Below are 21,017 nucleotides of genomic sequence, written 5' to 3' on the forward strand. Positions count from 1 at the left end.
TCTGTCTTTATACTAATGACACATCCACCAACACAGTTTAGATCTTTACAAGTTTATCTTTAATAGGAACTGAACACACAATGAACACAGAGATAAACACGTTACAAAATAAGTTAATCAGCACAACAAAAAAGGCAACAAATAAATAAATAACTTATCTTACATAAATACATTTTTTTAAAATTGTAGCTGGACTGTTGACAAATTAGTCTGAACTGAAAGGGGCTTCCCTCAGCTGCGTCGGGTATATCTATGCAGCTTAGTACATATAATCCCTTCTACTATTAACCCCAAAGTTGCACTCAAGATTTTTAATAAATACTTATTTACAAAAATAGTCAAGTAGCTTGTAGTAGAATCTTGTCTCTGTTCAGTTTTTACAGTTTTAGACCGCTTTGGACAGAATCAGTTGATATAAGCAACGCTTTCATTTAAAAAAAAAAAAAGAAAAGTACTTACATATGAAGAGCTTATTTCTAATTCCTTATATATGTATTTACTGTCAACATCAGATGAAAAACACCCTTTTTTAGTTCATGAACTTAGAAAAGCAGCAGTATATTGTAGCTGGACTGTTACGGGGTGGATTTTTAAAGCTCACAAATGCCAAAAGTAATAAAATTCTAATCCCATTGAGGCCCATTAGATCAGCAGTCGAAGTCAAAACATTTAAATCAACTTAACTGGATTCATGAGGTTTTCACCCAAAAGTGAAAGGGTTTTTTGTGCTCATTGATTTTGACATAAATAACGTCATAAGAAAAGGTTTCAGCTTACTCAAAGGTATGTCATTTTGGAATTCAACTCTTCATTTACAGACACAATAAGAAAACCTGCCAGCAAACTTGTCCTTAGAATCGACTTGTCCTCACAAACCATCATACGCCCCGTCACACACCCCTACCCTCTCACTTCCTCCGTTCAGTCGTCTCCGCTCGGCTGTCTAGTCAACACAGCTGCACCCCGCTGCCGACAGCTTCTCCACCTTGTGCCAACGGTGCGAGTTATCGAGGAAGGCCACGTCCTCGTGGTGGGTGGGCCTGCAGCAGGGCGTGTTGTGCCACACCTCCCCAGGTGCTGGTTGAGGGAGCACCCCGCTCACCACCAGGTTAGTGAGGGTGAGGTCATGGTTGGAGCGAACATGGGGGCACGTCCCACCGCAGTACTTGAAGAGGATGGTTTCGTCGGAGTCGTAGCCCAGTCCGAGGTTTCGAACCTGCAGCAGGATGGAGCGCAGGCCACACTGGGAGTCTGGAGCAGAGCGACGTGACCGGACTGGGATCGGGATGACGGGATCGGGTGATGGCCCGACTCCAGAAGCTTCTGTTTGGCCGTCTTCTGCAGATGGATCTTTGTTTCTCTTGTCCGCATTTGGTGATATGTGTGGAGATGCTGCTTCTTGTTTCTGATCTGGAAAAGGCAGAAAGAGTTATCAATACATGTGATGCATAAAGGAAACTAATGAAAATACAAAGCGCAACAAATTTCAGGCTGTACTCCAAATTGAGACACCAGTTATTCTTAGTCTTAACCAAGAATTGATAAGTTCTAAGAGGCAGAAAATCGAAGTTTAAAGTTATATATATCCAAGTCTAGACATGATATTTGACACACTGCTCTCAAAGCAAGCAAAAATTAGAGTTTTAGCCAAAAGGTCATAGGTCACAACCTTCTCTTCAGCCAGTACTTACCAATCAGTGATCTCAGCCAGTGGCCCTCTCCCCTCTGGACGCAAAACAGAATCACAACCAGCTTCAACAGGGACCTCATCGCTGGAGTCTGCTCTTCGTCTACGCCGTTGCTCAAAATGAACCAGACACTTGTGGGTTTGTATGTCTGCGAATGTCTGCGGGTGCGAGTGATGCTTAAGATGCAGACAAGTCGCAACGTCCAATATATAGCCCTCGGAGATGAAGGGGGGGGGGGGGGGGGGGGGGGTGAAGGGATGAGATGAGGAGGTGTAGGGGGAGACAGACACTAACCCGTTACTTGCCAACAGACTATCCCACTCACCTGAGCCTGACAGGAGCGTAGGAGGGCAGTCGGGCGCTTGACTCAGAATTTGTCCTTTTGAGATTATCTAATTGGTGTAAATCACTGGCTTATTGTTGAGTTTCCCCCAGATGTTTTTCCAAAGGATGTTGGCCCCTGGCAATATGGATTTCCCGGAGGTTTGGGGCTTCTTAAGAGCTGCTAAGGAGTGGACAATGATGTCACATTGATGATGCTGAGAATTATGTGTAATAAATGAATCAGTAGATAGGTAGCTAGACAGACACGGAAGTGGAAAGGCAGGCCAGCCAAGAGATACACAGAGAGAACTTTATCAGTACGCAAACACAAAAATGATCCATGTAGGAAATGTAAAGGAAGAAGTGCAGTGAAAGGTTAAAAAGGGGCAGGATGAGTCACTGTGGAATGTCTTAAAACAGGCCCACGTTGTATTCTGCTTTGGTCGCTTCTCTTATCTTTACCTTTATGTCTGAGGATCAATAAAAGAAAAGTAAAAACTTTAAAAGGTGAAAAACACCAGAGAAGAAAGGGAGGTCAGGTTATAATTAGAACACAACAGGGCCTGTTTCAGCAGACATTCCACAATGGGCGACTCGTTGAGAGCTGGTCCATAAATCGAGGGATTTCATCAGCAACGTGTGGCTGACATGTAGAATATGTAGAATATGCATTAGGTAACGGTTATAGGGCCCGAGCAGGCAGTGAATGGAATCTGGAGTTTGCAAAAAAGTGCATATTTGGACCCTGTTTCTGCCATCCAGGTGCAGGTCAAACACCTCAGAGCACCTTATTTAGCAACTGAAGTAACTAAAAATATGAACTGAACCTGTCCTACTCTATATCTGACAGTGCTGGTGTTTTTGTTTTTTGTTTTTTTTCCTGTGCCAGTGGTCAGTGCTCTTGATTTCAGCTTGATGATGCATTTTTAAATAAGACAAAGGATGACAGAATTCTGGCAACAAGGACAGAAGGAGGCGTAATGTTTACCATCATCACCGTATTATTTTAGTGTGTTAGCATGCAAACACAAAGTACAGCTGAGGCTGATGGGAATAGCCAGAGTTTTTCAGAAATACCTTTAAAAAATACCTGGTTTCGTTGCTAAAAAATGAACTTTAAATGTCTCAATGTCTCGTAAAAACATACCCAGTTTGGATACTACAAATCGACTGGAAATGTCCCACAGTCTTGTCAAAAAATACCAGGTTTGGTTGCTTCAACCCTGGCTGGAAATGTCCCATCGTCTCCTCAAAAAATACCCAGTTTGGATACTACAACCCTGGCTGGAAATGTCCCAACGTCTCCTCAAAAAATACCCAGTTTGGATACTACAACTCTGGCTGGAAATGTCCCACAGTCTTGTCAAAAAATACCAGGTTTGGTTGCTACAACCCTGGCTGGAAATGTCCCACGGTCTTGTCAAAAAATACCAGGTTTGGTTGCCACAAACTCAGTTGAAAATGCCCCAACGACTTGTTTAAAAATTCCCAGTTTGCTTATTACAAACACACTGTAAATGTCCCAATGTCTTGTCAAAAAATACCCAATTTGATTGCTACAACCCAGGCTGGAAATGCCCCAATGTCTCATTAAAAAATACCTGGTTTGATTGCTACAAACCAATTGGTAATGTCCCAACATCCTGTTGAAAAATATCCAGTTTTGTCTCGAGAAATGGGGCTTTACATGTCCCAGTTTTTTCACCACAAATACAGCTAGAATGTCTCTGGTCCCCAACAGTGCTCTGCAGCTTGGCAGCCATCTTGCTTAAGTGTAACAGCATCCACCATCCCATCGTCCTCCTGATAAGAAACTTAGTTCATGTACATGTAACTTAAACTACACGTCCATGATTTGCTGAAATGCACAATGCCAACATTTTATTCTGGGAACTGCGCTGGGCATTTTACCCAAAACCACAATATGAACCTCATGGTGCTACAGGAAAAGTGAAGAAATGACCAGATGGATTCATCCTCCATGAATGTCAAAGCAAAGCCATTAAACAGTATTGGACAACAAACTAAATATCAGTGATTACAAATCAGAAGAAGATGAGATACAATAAACACGAGTAACATGAAACATATTGTAAAAATAGATTAGTACAGTAAACTAGTTGTCACATTAGATTATGCTTCATGCCAGGAAGAGAATGGTTATCACTTCATCATTTTATTGTATTAGATATTTGTATGAAATTTTGTCATGATTAGCGTAATAATTCTTGAGTTATGGCCAAAAGCATATTTTGTGACCTTGATCTTTGACCACCAAATTCTTATCAGTTCATTGCTGAGTCCAAATGGACATTTGTGCCAAGTCTGAGGAAATTCATTCTTCGTTCTTGAGACATTGCAATGATGAGAATGAAAGCAGTGAGGTCATAGCTCTTGACCTTTGACCACCAAAAGCCTCCAGCCACAGCTATCATCAGCATCGGGCATAAAGTATATAAGTATTATGGAATATTTACCACAGTGCAGGGAATAAACACACAGTTATCACAACAAAGAACATTACCTCTACTGCATTTTGTTCATGCCTGACTCCTGGCTTCACTCAGTTAAATTTAGACATGAGAAGTGTGTCCAATGAGATTTTAAGTTTATTTATTACATTTAAACAGCCCCATTTCTCATGTATTATAACTCTGTTGATATGAATTACAAATGAATCATCCCTAAATCTTGAATTAATAATGGGCCATGAAATTTACTGCCAGGAATTTCAATAATTCTTTCAAGCATGAGGTTTTTTGAGACTGCAGTAAATTACAGAGGTTAAAAATGAAAAATGACAATGTATTTTTAAGTGAGCCTTTCCTCTGTTATAACCCAGACCACTCAATGCATCCGAGTCTTAGGCTAGTTTTACCCCAGATACTTGTTTCTTGTTGCTTAATTTCAGTATTCTGCTTTTTTAATCAATCACTGTGGGTTTTAAGACTCAAAAAATGGCCTCGGCTCTATAGTCTGGGGTTGCAGTAAAAACATTAAATGTGACATACCTTTGAGCAAGACACATAACAGCACACAGATGCTCTAGTGGACATTCACAGTGGCCTTAAGTGAGTATACTGGGCATGTAATCCTTCTTGTTCCTCCAGAAATCGTAAATAAAGACTTCTGTCAACCTGCACAAGTTGAAAACAAAACTATCTGCTTAACTCAGCTGTCCACAAGCGGGCAAAAAAAAATTCTCCGAGAGCATCCATTTCCTGGTAATTGGTACGGCTAACAAGAACACGAAAGGGCAAAGGGCCTGACACATTCTTTCCATCTCTCAAAGAGACAGAGGAATGAAGGCCAAGGGAGAGATGAAAAAACAGAGGTAAGGCGGAGGAGGTGGTGGGAGAAATACAGTGGAGATAGAGCAATCCCATTGGATCATGGCCTAAAGAACCAGTCTGGAATTCAGGGTTGTCAGCAGACAGGAATGGAAACAACGTGGCATCAATTTCTGTTTAAAAAAAAAGGAAGAAGACACAAAACATTTTATACAGTGGTAAACCTGGCCAGATTTGAAAACTGTCTGGTGCTTTTTCAGAACTAGATACCCATCATTTGAAAAGGTGTCACCTCTTCTTTATGACAGAAATGATATCATACATTTAATCAAATTGGATGAATATTAGACAAGCTAAACTCTCAGATGCCAACACATTATCCACAATAGATAAGGGTTTATAGCTATGCTCGCACCATGGCATTGACTATGCAGGTTGGTCAATCAGTCCACCAATTTGGTCCATACCAGAATATCTCAGTGGACTGTATGGAAATTTTGTACAGGAATTAATGCTGTCCAGAGGATGACTCATCATGACTTTGGTGTTATCCTGTGAAACATCGTTACATCTACAGAATGAGATAATATGAAATTTCGTGCAGATATTCATGGTCCCCAAACGATGTATCATAATAATAGTTAATAATAGTTTTTTTGAAGGTTATCACAGGACTTTCACCCAAGAGACTGGGCTTCACGTCCCATTTTAAACCAACAACCATAATCTTTTTCTAAATCTAACCACATAATTTTGGCATTTAAACCTAAGAAAACTGAAAGTGGAACCTAATGAACAGCTAACGGCCATTGACTGGGCTGATATTGGCCTTCTGAACCTACCAGTGGGTGTAACAGGCCCCTACTGACTCATATCTATGAGGCTTATAATCACAGATAACAGGCATTTAATGGATCGATAACAGTTGTGATATTGAACATGGCTGAAACCTTGAAACATTATACCCGTTAAACATCTGCTTTGTCATTTTAATCTTGTTAGCATTTTGCTTTGTAGGCCTACTTCACAGAGATGCTAGCATGCTAGCTGTAAATACTTAGGGCCATATCTCACACCTGGTGCAGAGCACAGCACAACTGCCATTGCTAGTTTCAAACTGAGCACCCACACCTTGTAAGTAGCAAATGTACTTGCACCCATCTGTATGCCCATGGGCAGTGCGTAGGTCTTAAAATGAGGTGTGGTCAGGGGCATTATTGGGATATTGATATTTTGTGGCAGCAGAAAGCAACTGCACCATTAACCAACAAAAATCTTGTCCAAAGTTAGATTGGAGCAGTATTCTCCTGCTATTTAAATGGTGCATTACTCAGATAGCAAGACGCGCCTACCTTGGCGGGTTCATAACGTGGGTACACTCTGCTTGTTGCACACAGGGATGCACAGATGGGTTGCAGGTAGGTGAAATAATACGTCATTAATGGGGAAAATATTAATTACATTTCTAAAATGTGAACATAGAAGAGAGCAGAGCAGAGCTGCTGTCTGATTCATTAAGGGAGACGCTGTGTGCATTTACAAACAAGGACTAGCATAACTTCATTATTTCAGAGGCAAAAAGTTTAGTTCTGTTTCCTCTGTCATTGATAGTTTTAGGTTTTGCTGCTTAAATGTCCCATGATATTTGCTGCAGTGACATTACTGCTTTCTGCATTACTCTCAGCAGAAACTGCTCGCTTCTCCAATCTGCCAAATCTGCTATGTAAACAGCAGTGTGTCAGGTGAAGGCGCACCTGGGTTTCTTAAAGGGAATGGGAGATGGTGATGATTGGTTCAATGCATGTTACACCTAAAACACACCTATAGTTAATTAAGGGACTAAATACAACCCCTTTGAACACTGCAGTTTACTTTGTGCTCAGGTAATGCACCGCTTAACAAGCAGAGGTGGTTGGACATGCCCTAAATCAGTTTATACCGTGCACTATACATAGTTTAGTCCTCTTAAAAGATTAACATGATACTGCACTTCCAAACTTCAATTTTTAACAAGTTAAGAATCATATTTTTTTATATAATTCATTATAGACAACACAAACATCCACACTGCTGAGCAGTCATCTTCCTGTGGCCACTGCAACGCTACAGGAGCAGCTGAGGGTTTTCTGCCTTGTTCTAGGGCACAACAGGAGTCACAGTTAATGCAGGGCAGGACGTTCCTTGTTTTTCTTTTTGTTTTTTTCCCGGCCCACTTTCTCCCAGATGGCCCAGCACTCTTAACAGTGACTTTGCAACTTCTCTAAACTCTGGGCTGTTTCCAGCTTCTTACATAAGTGTCACAGTCGTCTGGTCTCTAGCCTACTTTTAAATCTTTTTCAAGGCATCGTAGATCTTTAAGGGGAGAATCACTCCTCCCAGCACTCTGTCTCCTCTGGCACATTCCTGCACGTTCTGCACATTTGTTTTGTTATATCATGAAGCAGAGATAAATAAAAAATAGTTTTAAAAAAATGTGATGTACTGCTTCCTGTGTGTCTATTCCATCTATCAGAAAAATTAAAATAAATCCTGTCCTTTGTAGGATTTATGAAACAAATAATAACTTTACAATTAAAGTACAAACTAATTATGGTGGTCCCATGCTCCCCTTTGGGTTTTAGATTATACAAAGACTATTTTTCTTCATCCTGAGGGAATTTTACCCACCTGAATTTGGGTGTTTCCTTGATCCAGTTAAATCCTTAACTTAATTAAAAATACAGTTCATTGAATTTCATTTACAAAGCCCAATATCATAAATCACAATTTGCCTCAGAGGGCTTTACAGCGTACAACATCCCTCTGTCCTTGGACCCTCACAGCGGATAAGGAAAAACTGTGGCCTCTAAGGATTTTTGTCTGTATGTTCAAAGAAGATGTACAGGTTTAACAGTAGCCCCCTTTGAACCCAGGACAGTTAGTCTGTATGTCTGTTCACAGGCAGCCAGACTGCTGTGGATCAGACAGGCATCACTCCAGACTGGGCTAAATGTAGCCTGAGTTACTGCCAGAGCTGATATTCATTCATTCATCTTCTAACCGCTTCATCCTCTTGAGGGTCACGGTGGGGCTGGAGCCTATCCCAGCTGACATCGGGCGAGAGGCAGGGTTCACCCTGGACAGGTCGCCAGACTATCGCAGGGCTGACACATAGAGACAGACAACCATTCACACTCACATTCACACCTATGGACAATTTAGAGTTACCAATTAACCTAGTCCCCAACCTGCATGTCTTTGGACTGTGGGAGGAAGCCGGAGTGCCCGGAGAGAACCCACGCTGACACGGGGAGAACATGCAAACTCCGCACAGAAGGGCTCCCACACCCGGGATCGAACCGGCAACCCTCTTGCTGTGAGGCGACAGTGCTAACCACACCACCGTGCTGCCTCCAGAGCTCATATGAGCAACCCTCTTGCTGTGAGGCGACAGTGCTAACCACCACACCACCGTGCTGCCTCCAGAGCTCATATGAAGAGATAAAAATAGAACAGAACAACACGAAAATGTTTAAGTATGGAAGAAACTGTGTAATTTATAGGGTAAAAAAAGCTAGGACTGGATGTGAAAAACTGAAAACCCTTTTATATGTAGTGGCCAGACAAAGCAGAATAAATGAGACGAACTTAAGTTTGTGGTTTGTAACAAAATCACACACCAAAGAAATGACTTTTAACCAAAATGTTGACTAATGTCATAAGAACAGTGATTACACTGTATTTCTGCATAAGCTGACAGTGTCTCTGCTACATTCTAATCGAAACAAACCTGAGCTCTTCTTCCACATGATGAATTCCAGTTGAATCACCCCAGCAGCCATGTAGAAAGTTTTGAAAGAGGAAATGATTAAGAGATACTGTGTCACATTCAAATTGTATGAATACTAATTGGATGAGCTCTGCTGTCTGCTGCATTCCTGGGTGAGCTGGTCAGACAGTCAGTCCATATAGGGCTCGTCTGAGCCGCGCGGGGCAGGAATGCAGGGAGCAGCCGTCCTGTAACGGGAAATATTCCGAGAGGATTTAGCCTCGGAATCTCAAACTCGCACGGAGCTGCTCCTGTTTACGCTGTAAATCTGTTGGTTGGAGCTGAGACGCTCCACCGTGTGTAATCAAGGCACAAGAATCTGCAGGTTTTCATTCCAGCCGATGTGTGCAGCAGGTGATTTCACTGACAACACACACCCCTCCTTTGGTTGTGTAGGTCAGTAACATCAGCTGCAAAGTGCTGGACCATTATGACATTGTTGAACATGTAATTCCAAATCAGTGGGCATTAATCTGCTGCTATATGAGCCTCCACTCTTTCGGTAAGTGTTTTCACCAGATTTTGGAACCCGGCTGCAGGGATTTATTACCACTCAGCCACAAGAGCTGCTGTTCCAGTTCATCCCCAGAGTGTTGGATGGGGCTGAGGTTAACTTCTTACTTAACAAATTGGGAAAAACATTTCATAACCAACCTGGCCTTGTGCACGGGGGCATCATCATATCCCAGCTGACACTGGGCCAGAGGCAGTGTACACCTTGGACAGGTCACCTGACTATCACAGGGCTGACACACGGAGACAGACAACCAGTCACACTCACATTCACACCAACGGACAACATGCAAACTCCGCAGAGCCCATACACAGAGCTGTCGCTAGTCACACTTCCACACACTCAGTACCTACAGCACATGTACAGACTGCCATCAGTCAACAAACTGCACGTGGCCCATTGCACAACACATCTGTGTTACACGCCAATCTCTGCCTATGACAGGACACCACATCAGGCATAACTGATACTATTCATCAGCAGGTTTTATTTTTGTGCAAAGTTACATTTTCTAACATTTTATAATGCATAATTTTCTTAGCAACTTCTCAATATGAACAAAATATATATTTCTCAAATAGAAATTACAGAAACAGAGATTTAATGGCTTTGAAGAATAGAAAAAAGTCACCCAAATATCATTTAAACAGACAAATTACAGTTGACGACACCCAGACGGACGGAGCACCAGGATTTGGGTCCATGCAAAAAGTTGCTGTATGTATTATTCAGGATTCATTTTAAGAGAGACCACAATTCAGTATAAATCAGCACAGGTGACAGTTTAGTTTTCTATCAAACAATACAGTGTCCACAATGATGAACCTTTCATTTGACAATGACAGACCAAACTCATGCAACACCAAGACTTCCATCAACCAGGTCAGGAATAATAACACATGATAAATTCTCCAGCCTACACTGTCATAGTAAGAGCATTAGTAAGTCCATGTGTGTCCACAGCAGGGCTGCACAGCAAGGACGTGTCCTGCAGGAGGGACACCAACTCCACAGGACCAGGTGGACCAGTGTTCTTCTGTGCAGACCCTGTGAGGGATCCAGGCCCACTGTGCTTTTTGACAACCACTGTCTTTGTTTCTCTGTAACCGCTTAACCTGGAAGCAAGGGATCTTTTGGGTCTAGGCTTCCTTATCTTCTTCCTCTCCGGGTCGTGGACAATGCTGTGACGCTGGAGGCTCTGTCTCATGGTGAAGGTCTTCCCACAGCCTGCATGGGTGCAGGCGAAGGGCCGCAGCTCCTCGTGGAAGGAGCCGACATGGCTCTGCAGGTTAAACACTGTGGTGAATGACCTGTCACAGCCATCCCTGGGGCACTTGAGGACCACCCGCGTGTCAGAGTGGACGCGCTGATGCTGCTGCAGGAACCAGGAGTCCCTGAACACCTTGCTGCACTGGTCGCACCTCAGGATGAGCCTGTGCTGCTCCTTCCTGTGCTTCAGGTACTCTGTCCAGGTCTTCCCCGTGAAGCTGCAGCCCTCCTCCTTACAGGGGTACCCCCTGTGCACCTTCTCGTGCCGCTTCAGCTTGCTGGGGACGGTGAATCGCATCTGGCAGCCTTCATAAGTGCACTGGTAAGGGGGCAGCTGGGTGTGCTGTTCACACATGTGAGACTTGAGCTGCTCTTTTTTCTTGAACTCGAACCCACAGTCCTCGAATTTGCAAACGTACTTCCTCTGCTGGTGTGTGTGAACGCGGCTGATGTGTCTGTCCCGGTTAGTGTTGGTGGTGAAGGCCTCCTCGCAGCCGTCCTCGGTGCACTGAAACGGCTTCACCCCGCTGTGAGTGAGCTCATGTCTCGTCAGGTGGTAAGGGCTGCAGAAGGACTTACCGCAGCCGCTGTGCTCACATGTGTACGGCTTCACTCCGGTGTGTTTACACAGGTGAGAGTCCAGTTTCCACTGTTTGTTATAAGCCGCCGAGCAGCCGGTAAACGAGCAAATGTAACGTTTGAGCGGCTCCGTTTTAGTTCCCATTTCTGCGACATTAATAAATGACAGCTGACACGAACTGTAAATATTTTGCCTGCTCTGGTCTGACCACGTTTCTCCTTGTGACACCGGTACTTCCCACAATCCTCCGCAACATGACGCCACTTCCGCAACCTGGAAATGACGTCTCATTACCCATCAGCACTGTGATGTTTGCTTATTTGCTGCTTGTGTACAGCTACGAGAGCATTTGTGAGTAATTTTTAAGGTTTGTAATCAACAGTAAATATGACAGCAGCGCATTTTGAAATTATGATACTTAAACTGTTGTTTGCAGTTATCATTTAGCTCCATGTTGTTCATATTGGCTCGAAGAGGACGCTAACGTCAGCTAGCAAGCTAGCTAATGTTAGCTTGCTTTTAGCTCCGATGCGCTCAACTGCGGTTACAGATCAATACACCAAACTCCATGTAAAAATATGGCAGTTAAATGTTTTTATATATAAGCTCGACACACCCCTCATCCTCCTGTCAGAAATTAAAGAAGCATTAATTAGCTAACGTAACCGATAGTCAACCAATATGTGTGTGGTGTAATTGAAGCTATAAAGTTAGTTGACACTTTGCTAACTGGTTTACAAAGTGTGGTGAAGTTTCAGGCTTAAAGGGATAGTTCACATTTTTTGAAGTGGGGTTGTATGAGTTACTTATTCATAGACAGTGTATTACATATAGTAGATGTCAGTCGACACGTCCCTAGTTTAGAAATGCAGGCTGGAGTCCAACGTAGTAGCTAAACAATGTAGTGCTGTGGAGGGGCCAGCTACACAACGTATTTTAAAATGTCAAGATCAGTTTAAGTGTGTGCTGCATTTACAATATTTTCACTGCTTTACCTGAATGCCAGACAGTGATTTCCAGTGGGAAAATTAAGCTGTTATATCACTCTCATCACAGCCAGACTCCATTGAGAAAAAGAGTGATTAAACACTGCTGAACACAGGAGCTGCTGGTCTACCGCTGCCTTGAACAGTCACATGGTTTGTGTTATTATGTGACTTTGGCATTTAAAAGGGTTAGATTGGATTCACCAAAGTCACACAGTAACACAAACTAACTAGGTGATCGAAGCAGCGGCAGACTTGCAGCTCCTGTTTTCAGTGAGATAAAATTACTGTTTTTGTCAATGGAGTCTGGTGGCTTTGATGAGAGCATAGATGGGGAACTCAAGCTGTTGATGAAGGCAACAGTGCTAACCACTGCACCACCGTGCTGCCTCACTCTCAATGTAGCGTACACTTAAACTGATACAGATTTCTTTTAGGTGGCTAAAATAGGTTTTGCTGCTGACCCCCATCAACAGCAGTACATTGCTTAGCTTCTATGTCGGACTCCGGCCTGCTTCTCCAAACTGATGGCATGCTGACTGACATCTACTGTATGTAACACACTGACTATGGATGAGTACCTTATACATCCCCAATTCCAATCAGTCCTTGTTATAGTTGAATTTCTGTCTAATGTTTTACTATCTAGGCGTTTAGTGACATATGCAAAATTTATGAACATTAATAGATTTTTTTTACAACTCATTTTATGTTCATATTATGTCTGCACTGTATGTTTCCAAAGACAGTTAATTGGCAGCATTAATACGCACATTTTTTTAATGTAGTCTGGTTTGTCGTTTTCACCAATTGAAAAATGCTATCTTGCGACATTACCTCCTTCCCTAACCTTAATGTTAGGTAGGTGGGCCTAATAAACTGACAACTGAGTGTGTATAACTGTTTACATGTAACCTAAATGTTACAGTATGATGTATGTGACATGACTTCTTTTTTATCTCATGCATAAAGGGTGAATTTATCACTGGTGTAGAGATCCAGTTGTCACCATGGTAAGTCATGATGAATAAATTTAGCTGTCTGTCAAGATACAAATACTCACAATGATATATGTTTAACGTTGTACTATTATTAACAAAGTATCCTGCACTGCTCTTTGACAGGGTGAAAGAAAAGGAACAAACAAATACTACCCTCCAGATTTTGATCCAGCCAAGGTATGTCTGATGTATGATGATTACACAGACATGTGTGTGTCTGTCAATTGCAACCTGGATGTACAGATCATAAAAATGGAATTCTACTTCTATGGAGCAGATACTGACTTACATTTCCATCATTCTGTGTCTTCAGCATGGATCCCTCAATGGCTACCATAAAACTCATGCTCTGCGGGAGAGGGCCAGGAAACTGTCCCAGGGCATCCTCATCATCAGGTTAGTATACACATACACAAGAAATAGATACACAAATAGAAATGAACAGATGATGGTGGGAGATTGGAAATTATCAGTGATTATCATTTGCAATCCAGGCACTGACATGTGATCAGATATGTTGAATTACTATGTTATAGTCCCCAGAAGACATGTTTATACATACAAATGAATGACACAAATGCTACAGTGCATCTTCATTGCATTCAGTAATTTTAGTAATTTTAATTTTAGTTATCATAAAATCTGTAATACTTAACTTTAAAGGTCCAGTGTGTTGGATTTAGGGGCATATATTGGCAGAAATAGTATGTAATATTCATACTATGTTTTCATTAGTTTATAATCACCTGACAATAAGAATCATTGTTTTTTTGTTACCTTAAGTGAGCTTTTTTGTACCTACATACCGAGCGGGTCCTCTTCCTCTGAGTCCACCATGTTGTTCCAAAGTAGCCTAGAACGGACAATCCAAACACTGGCTCTAGATAAGGCCATTTGCATTTTTGTGTCAGTTACAGTAGTTCTCCTACATGATTGTTACACGGGAAAAGTTCAGTTCTGCAACCTCACTGCTGGATGCCATGAAATCAAACACAGTACTAGACCTTTAAAAGAACATTTCCTAAAACTGGTGTGAAGTGTATGTTTTAACTGTTTAATTGTTTCCCATTAAGGTTTGAGATGCCCTACAATATCTGGTGTGATGGCTGCAAAAATCACATCGGCATGGGTAAGTTTGAAGACAAAACCAGACCCATTTATTCAGTTTCAGTCTCTCAGACTCACACCATGTCTTTTCATTTCCATGACGCTGCTGTTCTGCTTGCACAGGGGTCCGTTACAATGCTGAGAAGAAGAAAGTGGGGAACTACTACTCCACGCCAATCTACAGGTAAACACAGACACACTGGGTTGATGCTGACTTGAACATGATGCAGCTGTGTGGTGCCGTATCTCTTTAAACAATAGAGAATCATTACAAACCTCCCTGACAAAGTGACTCAAAGGTAAAATGAATGATTAAAGATACTTATGTGTCATACTTATGTCTCCTCAACCAGGTTTAGGATGAAGTGCCATCTGTGTGTCAACTACATCGAGATGCAGACAGATCCGGCGACCTGTGACTATGTAATCGTAAGCGGGGCGAGCAGGAAGGAGGAGCGCTGGGACATGGCTGAAAATGAGCAGATTCTCACCACAGGTAAAGGATTTGTGTTTGTTATAAATTAAAAGATAACTTGCTTAGGCTGGAATTCAGCACCATGACAACAGCAAAGAAGGTTTTTATTTCAGTAATGTTGTGTCAAGTTTATAGCCCATCACAAACTGTAAGACTGTCTTTATGTCCTTGCTCCTTGAGGCTTTTCTTTTAAGGGTTGGTACTATTTTTGACAGTCTGCTTGTTTCCTGTTCCTAATTGACTCTCTCCTCCACCTCTCTGCACAGAGCGGACAGAGAAGGAGAAACTGGAGACGGATGCCATGTTTAAACTTGACCACGGTGGGAAAGACAAGGAGAAGCTTAAGAAGGCTCTGCCCTCGCTGTCAGAGATCCAAGACCACCAGTCTGGCTGGAAGGACGACTTTCAGCTCAACAGCACCCTCCGCAGGAAATTCAGGGTAGGATAGTGATTATTACTAGTTTTGTGTTGTTGTTTTTTTCTCTGAAATTCCCCTTTTGCATTTATAAATTGAAAAGTAAAGTAAAACTTGTGCAAACCTGTGACATCCATGTATTTTTTAGATATTTTTCTATCCAATTTACTGTATATTATTGCATGTCTGGCATTCTTACACATCCCATGTACAATGTAGTCATGCATGTTTTTGTCATGTGAGCACAAGCACCAGTAACATGGGAGGAGTTCCAAAGAATACAAAATAATAACTAGAAAGTGATGCCGGGCATCGTAGGATGCAGTAATGCCAAGTTCGGATGGTTTTAGATTGTACTGCAATGTGTCACTAAACTGACGGCTGTGCTTTAATTGGACAGACAGAGAAGAAAGTTCTGGCTGAGCAGGAGGAGAAGGACAACGTGGTGAGGATGAGGACCAATCTGTCCATCCCGTTGTTGCCAGAGAAAGAGGAGGACAAGAGACTGGCAGCACTGCTCACATACCAGGCACCCGACTGTAAGTAACAGATACAGACTCTGAACTTACACAAACTGATTAAATAGATTTGTCAATATCTATAGAACATTTGAAAGACATACTATACAGGAAAGAAAACCAAACAAAACACGTAATGTTTCTCAATCATCACTCACTCAAAGTGTGTGGCAGTGTGTTTATCTGCAGAGATAGGGATCAGGTAGTAGCAGCACCTATCCAGGAGGAAGCTACAGAAATTGCGGACAGTGGTGGAAAAAACTCAAATATAGCGAGGCGAAACACTGAGCGGACAAAGCTTGTAACAAAAGGAGAGTAAAGTGAGCTGGTGAGCACTGAAGGAGAGAATGGGGATGAAGAGCGACGCAGAGTTGGCCTGTTTTCTGTTGGACAGCAGGGTGTCCGTGGGGTCTTAAAAAGTATTAAAAGTTGATAAATCAAATGTGGGAAAATTAAGGCCCTTAAAAAGTATTAAAAAAGTCTTAATCGTGATTTTATGAAGTATTAAATTTTCTTGGCATTCAAGCTTTGACAAAAAGTATCCATGAATGTATAATTTATTTTCCTCCTCGCGACTATTACAAACAACGATGTGTTGACACACTCGGACTGCCACTCGGGGTGGGGGCTGAGCGAAAAAAAAAGGTCCAAAAAAGTTAATAACGTAAAAATTATGGCGAAAGGGTAGTTTCTTGCAACCCTAGAATTAAGATAAAAATATTCACAAACGAAAAAGCACTTCTGGTTGCTGATAAGTAGTGTTTAACTTTTGATTTAACACTAAAATTTAAAACCCTCAGCGCACACTGCAGCGCAGGCAGACAGATGCGCAACTCAGAGCAGCATGTGTCACTGACACCAGACTCAGTGCGCAGCGGACGGGTGGAAAATGTCACCATCAGCATATTATTTTACATCAATAAAATCTATTTTATCATTATCATTATCCATTCATTGTATGTCGGGCTTTCTATTTCCTTGTCGGAGATGTTTTCTTTTTTAATAACCAACCAAAAACAATCAATCAATTAAAAACACAAACTGGAACTGGAACATGAAATCTTATATGCCTAACAGACATTGCTTCTCGTTGTTTGAATTTACATATGGCTAAAGGGGAAAAAAACAACCGTAAACGGACGGCATGATTAGTGTTGTGTTCAAGGTCCCCCAAAAAAACGGGAGAAAAAAAAGGCTGAATATTCGATTTTTTTTTTTTTTTCACAGTCGAATCCCGTGCCATCGAACGAAGCTTTGAAGCTTCAAATTTTTTGGGTAAGCCCTAAATCCCACATGCGAGGGGAGCCATAAGGTTGTTGTTTTCAGCAAGTTGGCCTTGAATAGCTGATGTTGAGCTGTAGAGCTGTGTTACTTGTTATGACCTAAGGTATATTTTAATAAACCTGCCTTTGGTTTAATTTATTCTTTCAAACTTTATTCCTTCTCATTTTATCTGAATTCTGTTGTATGTTTGTGCTCCATAGATTTAATTGCAAACTACAACTGTTTAGTAAGTTAAAGATGCGTTGCTGCTAACGACAGCTTGAAGTGGCGATGAGGTCTTAAGGCTTTTTTGGAAGGTCTTAAAAAAGTCTTAAAAAGGTATTGAAATTAACCTCAGGATTCCTGCATATACCCTGGACAGGTAGGTGCTGACAGTTAGCTTAGCAAGCTAACCACCAGCAAAAAACGGGAGAAAAAAAAGGCTGAATATTCGATTTTTTTTTTTTTTTCACAGTCGAATCCCGTGCCATCGAACGAAGCTTTGAAGCTTCAAATTTTTTGGGTAAGCCCTAAATCCCACATGCGAGGGGAGCCATAAGGTTGTTGTTTTCAGCAAGTTGGCCTTGAATAGCTGATGTTGAGCTGTAGAGCTGTGTTACTTGTTATGACCTAAGGTATATTTTAATAAACCTGCCTTTGGTTTAATTTATTCTTTCAAACTTTATTCCTTCTCATTTTATCTGAATTCTGTTGTATGTTTGTGCTCCATAGATTTAATTGCAAACTACAACTGTTTAGTAAGTTAAAGATGCGTTGCTGCTAACGACAGCTTGAAGTGGCGATGAGGTCTTAAGGCTTTTTTGGAAGGTCTTAAAAAAGTCTTAAAAAGGTATTGAAATTAACCTCAGGATTCCTGCATATACCCTGGACAGGTAGGTGCTGACAGTTAGCTTAGCAAGCTAACCACCAGCGAAGTCCTTACAACCACCAGTTTCTACAGTAGTAGCTTGCAGGGGAGGGAGGGGGGGGGCATGGTTGAATGTTGTAACCAAATTGTAACCTACAATTCCTGCACAGTAAACCCTTTAAAAGATGACTGAATGTTTTCTGACTGGAAGGATTTTTGTTATTTGCACTGTATGCACTGCACTCCTACTAAATGTTGCATCATTCCTTCTTTGTTATGACCAGTTCCTCTGTGTACTGTATTGCACTGGATACACATGGATAACAATAAGGTGTCTGTTAAATGTTCTGTAGTGGACAGTACATGTTTGTGAACAGAGCAAATTTTCAATTCTAATATTAAGACTAATTTAAACATGTCCTTACTGTTCCCCTCCCTAATCAGCCTATGAGGACAAGCAGCATATCAAGCGGAAAGAGATCGCCTCTCGTTCATGGTTCAACACCACCTCATCCACACCGGGAGGCGCTGCAGGCAGTCTCCTCCACAAGCTTGGCCTGCAGGGGAAAGAAGCAGCAGTGGCCAAAGCCCTGAGCTCCTCGCACAGCCCCCTGATCCGCAAACGCTCAGGAGGACCAGGAGTCAAGAGCGAACCCTGCGCCACTGTCACTCGCAGAGAGTCGCACCCTGAAATCAACACATGTAATGGAGATGTCACTCAGAGAAAGGAAGACCCATGTATAACACAGGTGGGGCTGGAGGTAAAAGGGACAAATGGCAGTGAGTCCAGAGAGACGCATGCTGAAACCACAGAGGGAGCAGAGGAAGGACTGACAAAGGACTCTGGGAAGGAGAGGGAACAGGATAGAAGTTTAGGAGCACTCTCATCCCTGGTGGCGGACTACAGCGACTCAGATTCAGACCCTGGACAGTGACACTGATTAATACGATGAATGGAATAATTTCTGTTTTCAGTGAGTGGAAGGCAGTGTGTCATTTTATGAGAGTGAAACACAAACTGCAGGTGTTTGCTGTAATGTGTGCTGTTTTTCACTTGTTGGAAACACAGTTGTTCTGCCGTCTCTTCACCGTGGAAGTATTTTATTTGAAATAAGATTTTGATTTAAAGCTCAGTGGCCTGTAGGTACATTATCATAAATGTGTTTTAGGATGATAGCTTGACTTCTAAATGTGTCAAAATCTTTTAAGTGTTGTATGCGACCTGGCAATAAGGTCTCTGTGCAGACACTACAAACCCAGTTAGGAATATTTATAGTTTTTTAAATTTCAGGCACCTTGCAAAATTAAATGTAAAATACTGTGTAAAGTTAAACTGTTGTTTGAGTTGAGTTTGTTCCCTGAATATTATTAATTGTTACAACCTTCTCAAGCCATTCTTATCCAAACTCATCAAATACTGCAGCTTTGTCAGTGGACGTGAACGTCAAAATGATGTGCTAGGTCACCTCCTGCATTGATTTTGGACGTTCACAGATGCTATCTCAATCGACACTTGTTACATACATTATGTCTTTTCAAAATACATTTTCGTATTTTATAATAAATGTACAGTTTCTGCTCGTTACATGGATACAGTCTTTTTCAAAAGAAACTTACCACATAGGTAAAACACTTGGTTTGAATTTATTTCCTTAGGTTTATGCAGGTTAAGAAAAAAAACATCATGGATCAGCTGAAAATTAGTGCTTTTCTTACTCATGTATTGTCACGTGATTTGTCATCTGATATAAGTCACTAGTGTTTCGGGCTGCAGCGATTAGTCAATTAATAGATGACTAATCGACTATTAAAATAAACGGTGACTATTCTAATAGTCGACTAATCGGTTTGAGTCCTAGTACTAAAAAGTACTATAAAAATACCCCAAAATACTCTTATTGCAGCGTCTTATGTTCAGATATTGGCAGCTTTACACACTCTTTCATGACGGTGAACTAAAACCCTTTGGTGCGAGTATGAAACAAGACATTAGATGACATTATATTTGGGTTTTGGGAGAGACAGGCCGACATTTCTTAACATTTTAACGCATTTTACGACAAAATGATTAGTCAACTAATCGAAGAAATAATCGACAGATTAGTCGACGATGAAAATAATCATTAGTTGCAGCCCTACTAATCTCTCAAGACAGATTCTGCAATTTAAAAAAAAAGTTTGTTTTTTTTACCGATGGATTTCCAGATTGCAGCCTTACTAGTGTTGCATGCTACACACACTAGCACATTACGTTGTTACTGAAATAATTCAATGGACTTTGGTTTCACACGGGACAGAACAGCAGGCTCCTGGTTGAATGTTTGGTGTGTGTTTGACCCACCCGCCCTATAAGGACTTTCTCACTAATTATAATAGTATAGTAGTAACTATTTTCTTCATACAGAGCTACACCTGTGTCACACCTGTGTGTTTGAAGACCCTGTCACTGAATTTAAGGTGCAGTGGAGAAACAGGGCTGATGTCAACAAAAGAGGAGAACATGACCACAGTTACAATCAGGCAGTGAACGGAACATTTGAATCAGTGCACTCAGAAGTATCGTCAGCAGTGGCAAGACATCAGGGCTGCCTGTGCCCGCATATCTAACAATTAGAATCTATCTATCTCTATCTCTTTAGGATGTACCTGCTTGGTGTAAACCCAAGGAGAGGTTTGCTGTGGTAACAGCAGCAGGTTAAAAGCATTGCAGAGTCTGTAGTTTTAGTACGTTTTAGAAGTACAGTGGAGACACGGCTGTGATTTTAGTGTTTTTGTTCGCTTTATGTGAAAGCCTACTTTTCAGGCATTTCCTGTCTGATCTAAACCCTGGCATTGTTTAATTTTGATGTCAGCAGACCAGACAGACTGCAGCATCTGTGGTTGCAGAAGCAAAAGGCTGTGGTGTAAGAGG

The 21,017-nt window shown here is 41.7% G+C and overlaps 3 protein-coding genes across 5 annotated transcripts; 1 reads left to right on the forward strand and 2 right to left on the reverse strand.

The window, feature by feature from the left end:
* Window positions 1-76: 76 nt before the first annotated feature.
* LOC117254587 (persephin) lies at window positions 77-1,886 on the reverse strand. Its single transcript, XM_033622941.2, has 2 exons — window positions 1,692-1,886; window positions 77-1,410 (listed from the first exon to the last, which is right to left on the reverse strand). The coding sequence occupies exons 1-2, from the start codon at window positions 1,768-1,770 to the stop codon at window positions 944-946; spliced, it is 546 nt and encodes a 181-aa protein (XP_033478832.1). The 5' UTR covers window positions 1,771-1,886; the 3' UTR covers window positions 77-943.
* An 8,208-nt stretch (window positions 1,887-10,094) lies between these two features.
* gtf3aa (general transcription factor IIIAa) lies at window positions 10,095-11,745 on the reverse strand. The gene has a single exon (XM_033625101.2). It carries the CDS (start codon window positions 11,615-11,617, stop codon window positions 10,541-10,543), a length of 1,077 nt encoding a protein of 358 aa, XP_033480992.1. The 5' UTR covers window positions 11,618-11,745; the 3' UTR covers window positions 10,095-10,540.
* Window position 11,746: 1 nt separating this feature from the next.
* Window positions 11,747-19,688, forward strand: yju2b (YJU2 splicing factor homolog B). Of its 3 annotated transcripts, none has more exons than XM_033625099.2 (10): window positions 11,747-11,824; window positions 13,432-13,472; window positions 13,584-13,637; window positions 13,774-13,856; window positions 14,534-14,589; window positions 14,691-14,751; window positions 14,921-15,063; window positions 15,309-15,481; window positions 15,858-15,996; window positions 18,551-19,688. In XM_033625099.2, the coding sequence occupies exons 2-10, from the start codon at window positions 13,470-13,472 to the stop codon at window positions 19,039-19,041; spliced, it is 1,203 nt and encodes a 400-aa protein (XP_033480990.1). In that variant the 5' UTR covers window positions 11,747-11,824; window positions 13,432-13,469; the 3' UTR covers window positions 19,042-19,688. The 3 variants fall into 3 exon arrangements, with proteins under 3 accessions (XP_033480990.1, XP_033480991.1, XP_078022528.1); XM_033625100.2 differs by having other exon boundaries at window positions 11,784-11,840; XM_078166402.1 differs by lacking the exon at window positions 11,747-11,824 and adding an exon at window positions 12,739-13,010.
* The last annotated feature ends 1,329 nt before the right edge of the window (window positions 19,689-21,017 follow it).

Source organism: Epinephelus lanceolatus, chromosome 3, assembly GCF_041903045.1.
Source record: "Epinephelus lanceolatus isolate andai-2023 chromosome 3, ASM4190304v1, whole genome shotgun sequence".
NCBI lineage: Eukaryota > Metazoa > Chordata > Actinopteri > Perciformes > Serranidae > Epinephelus > Epinephelus lanceolatus.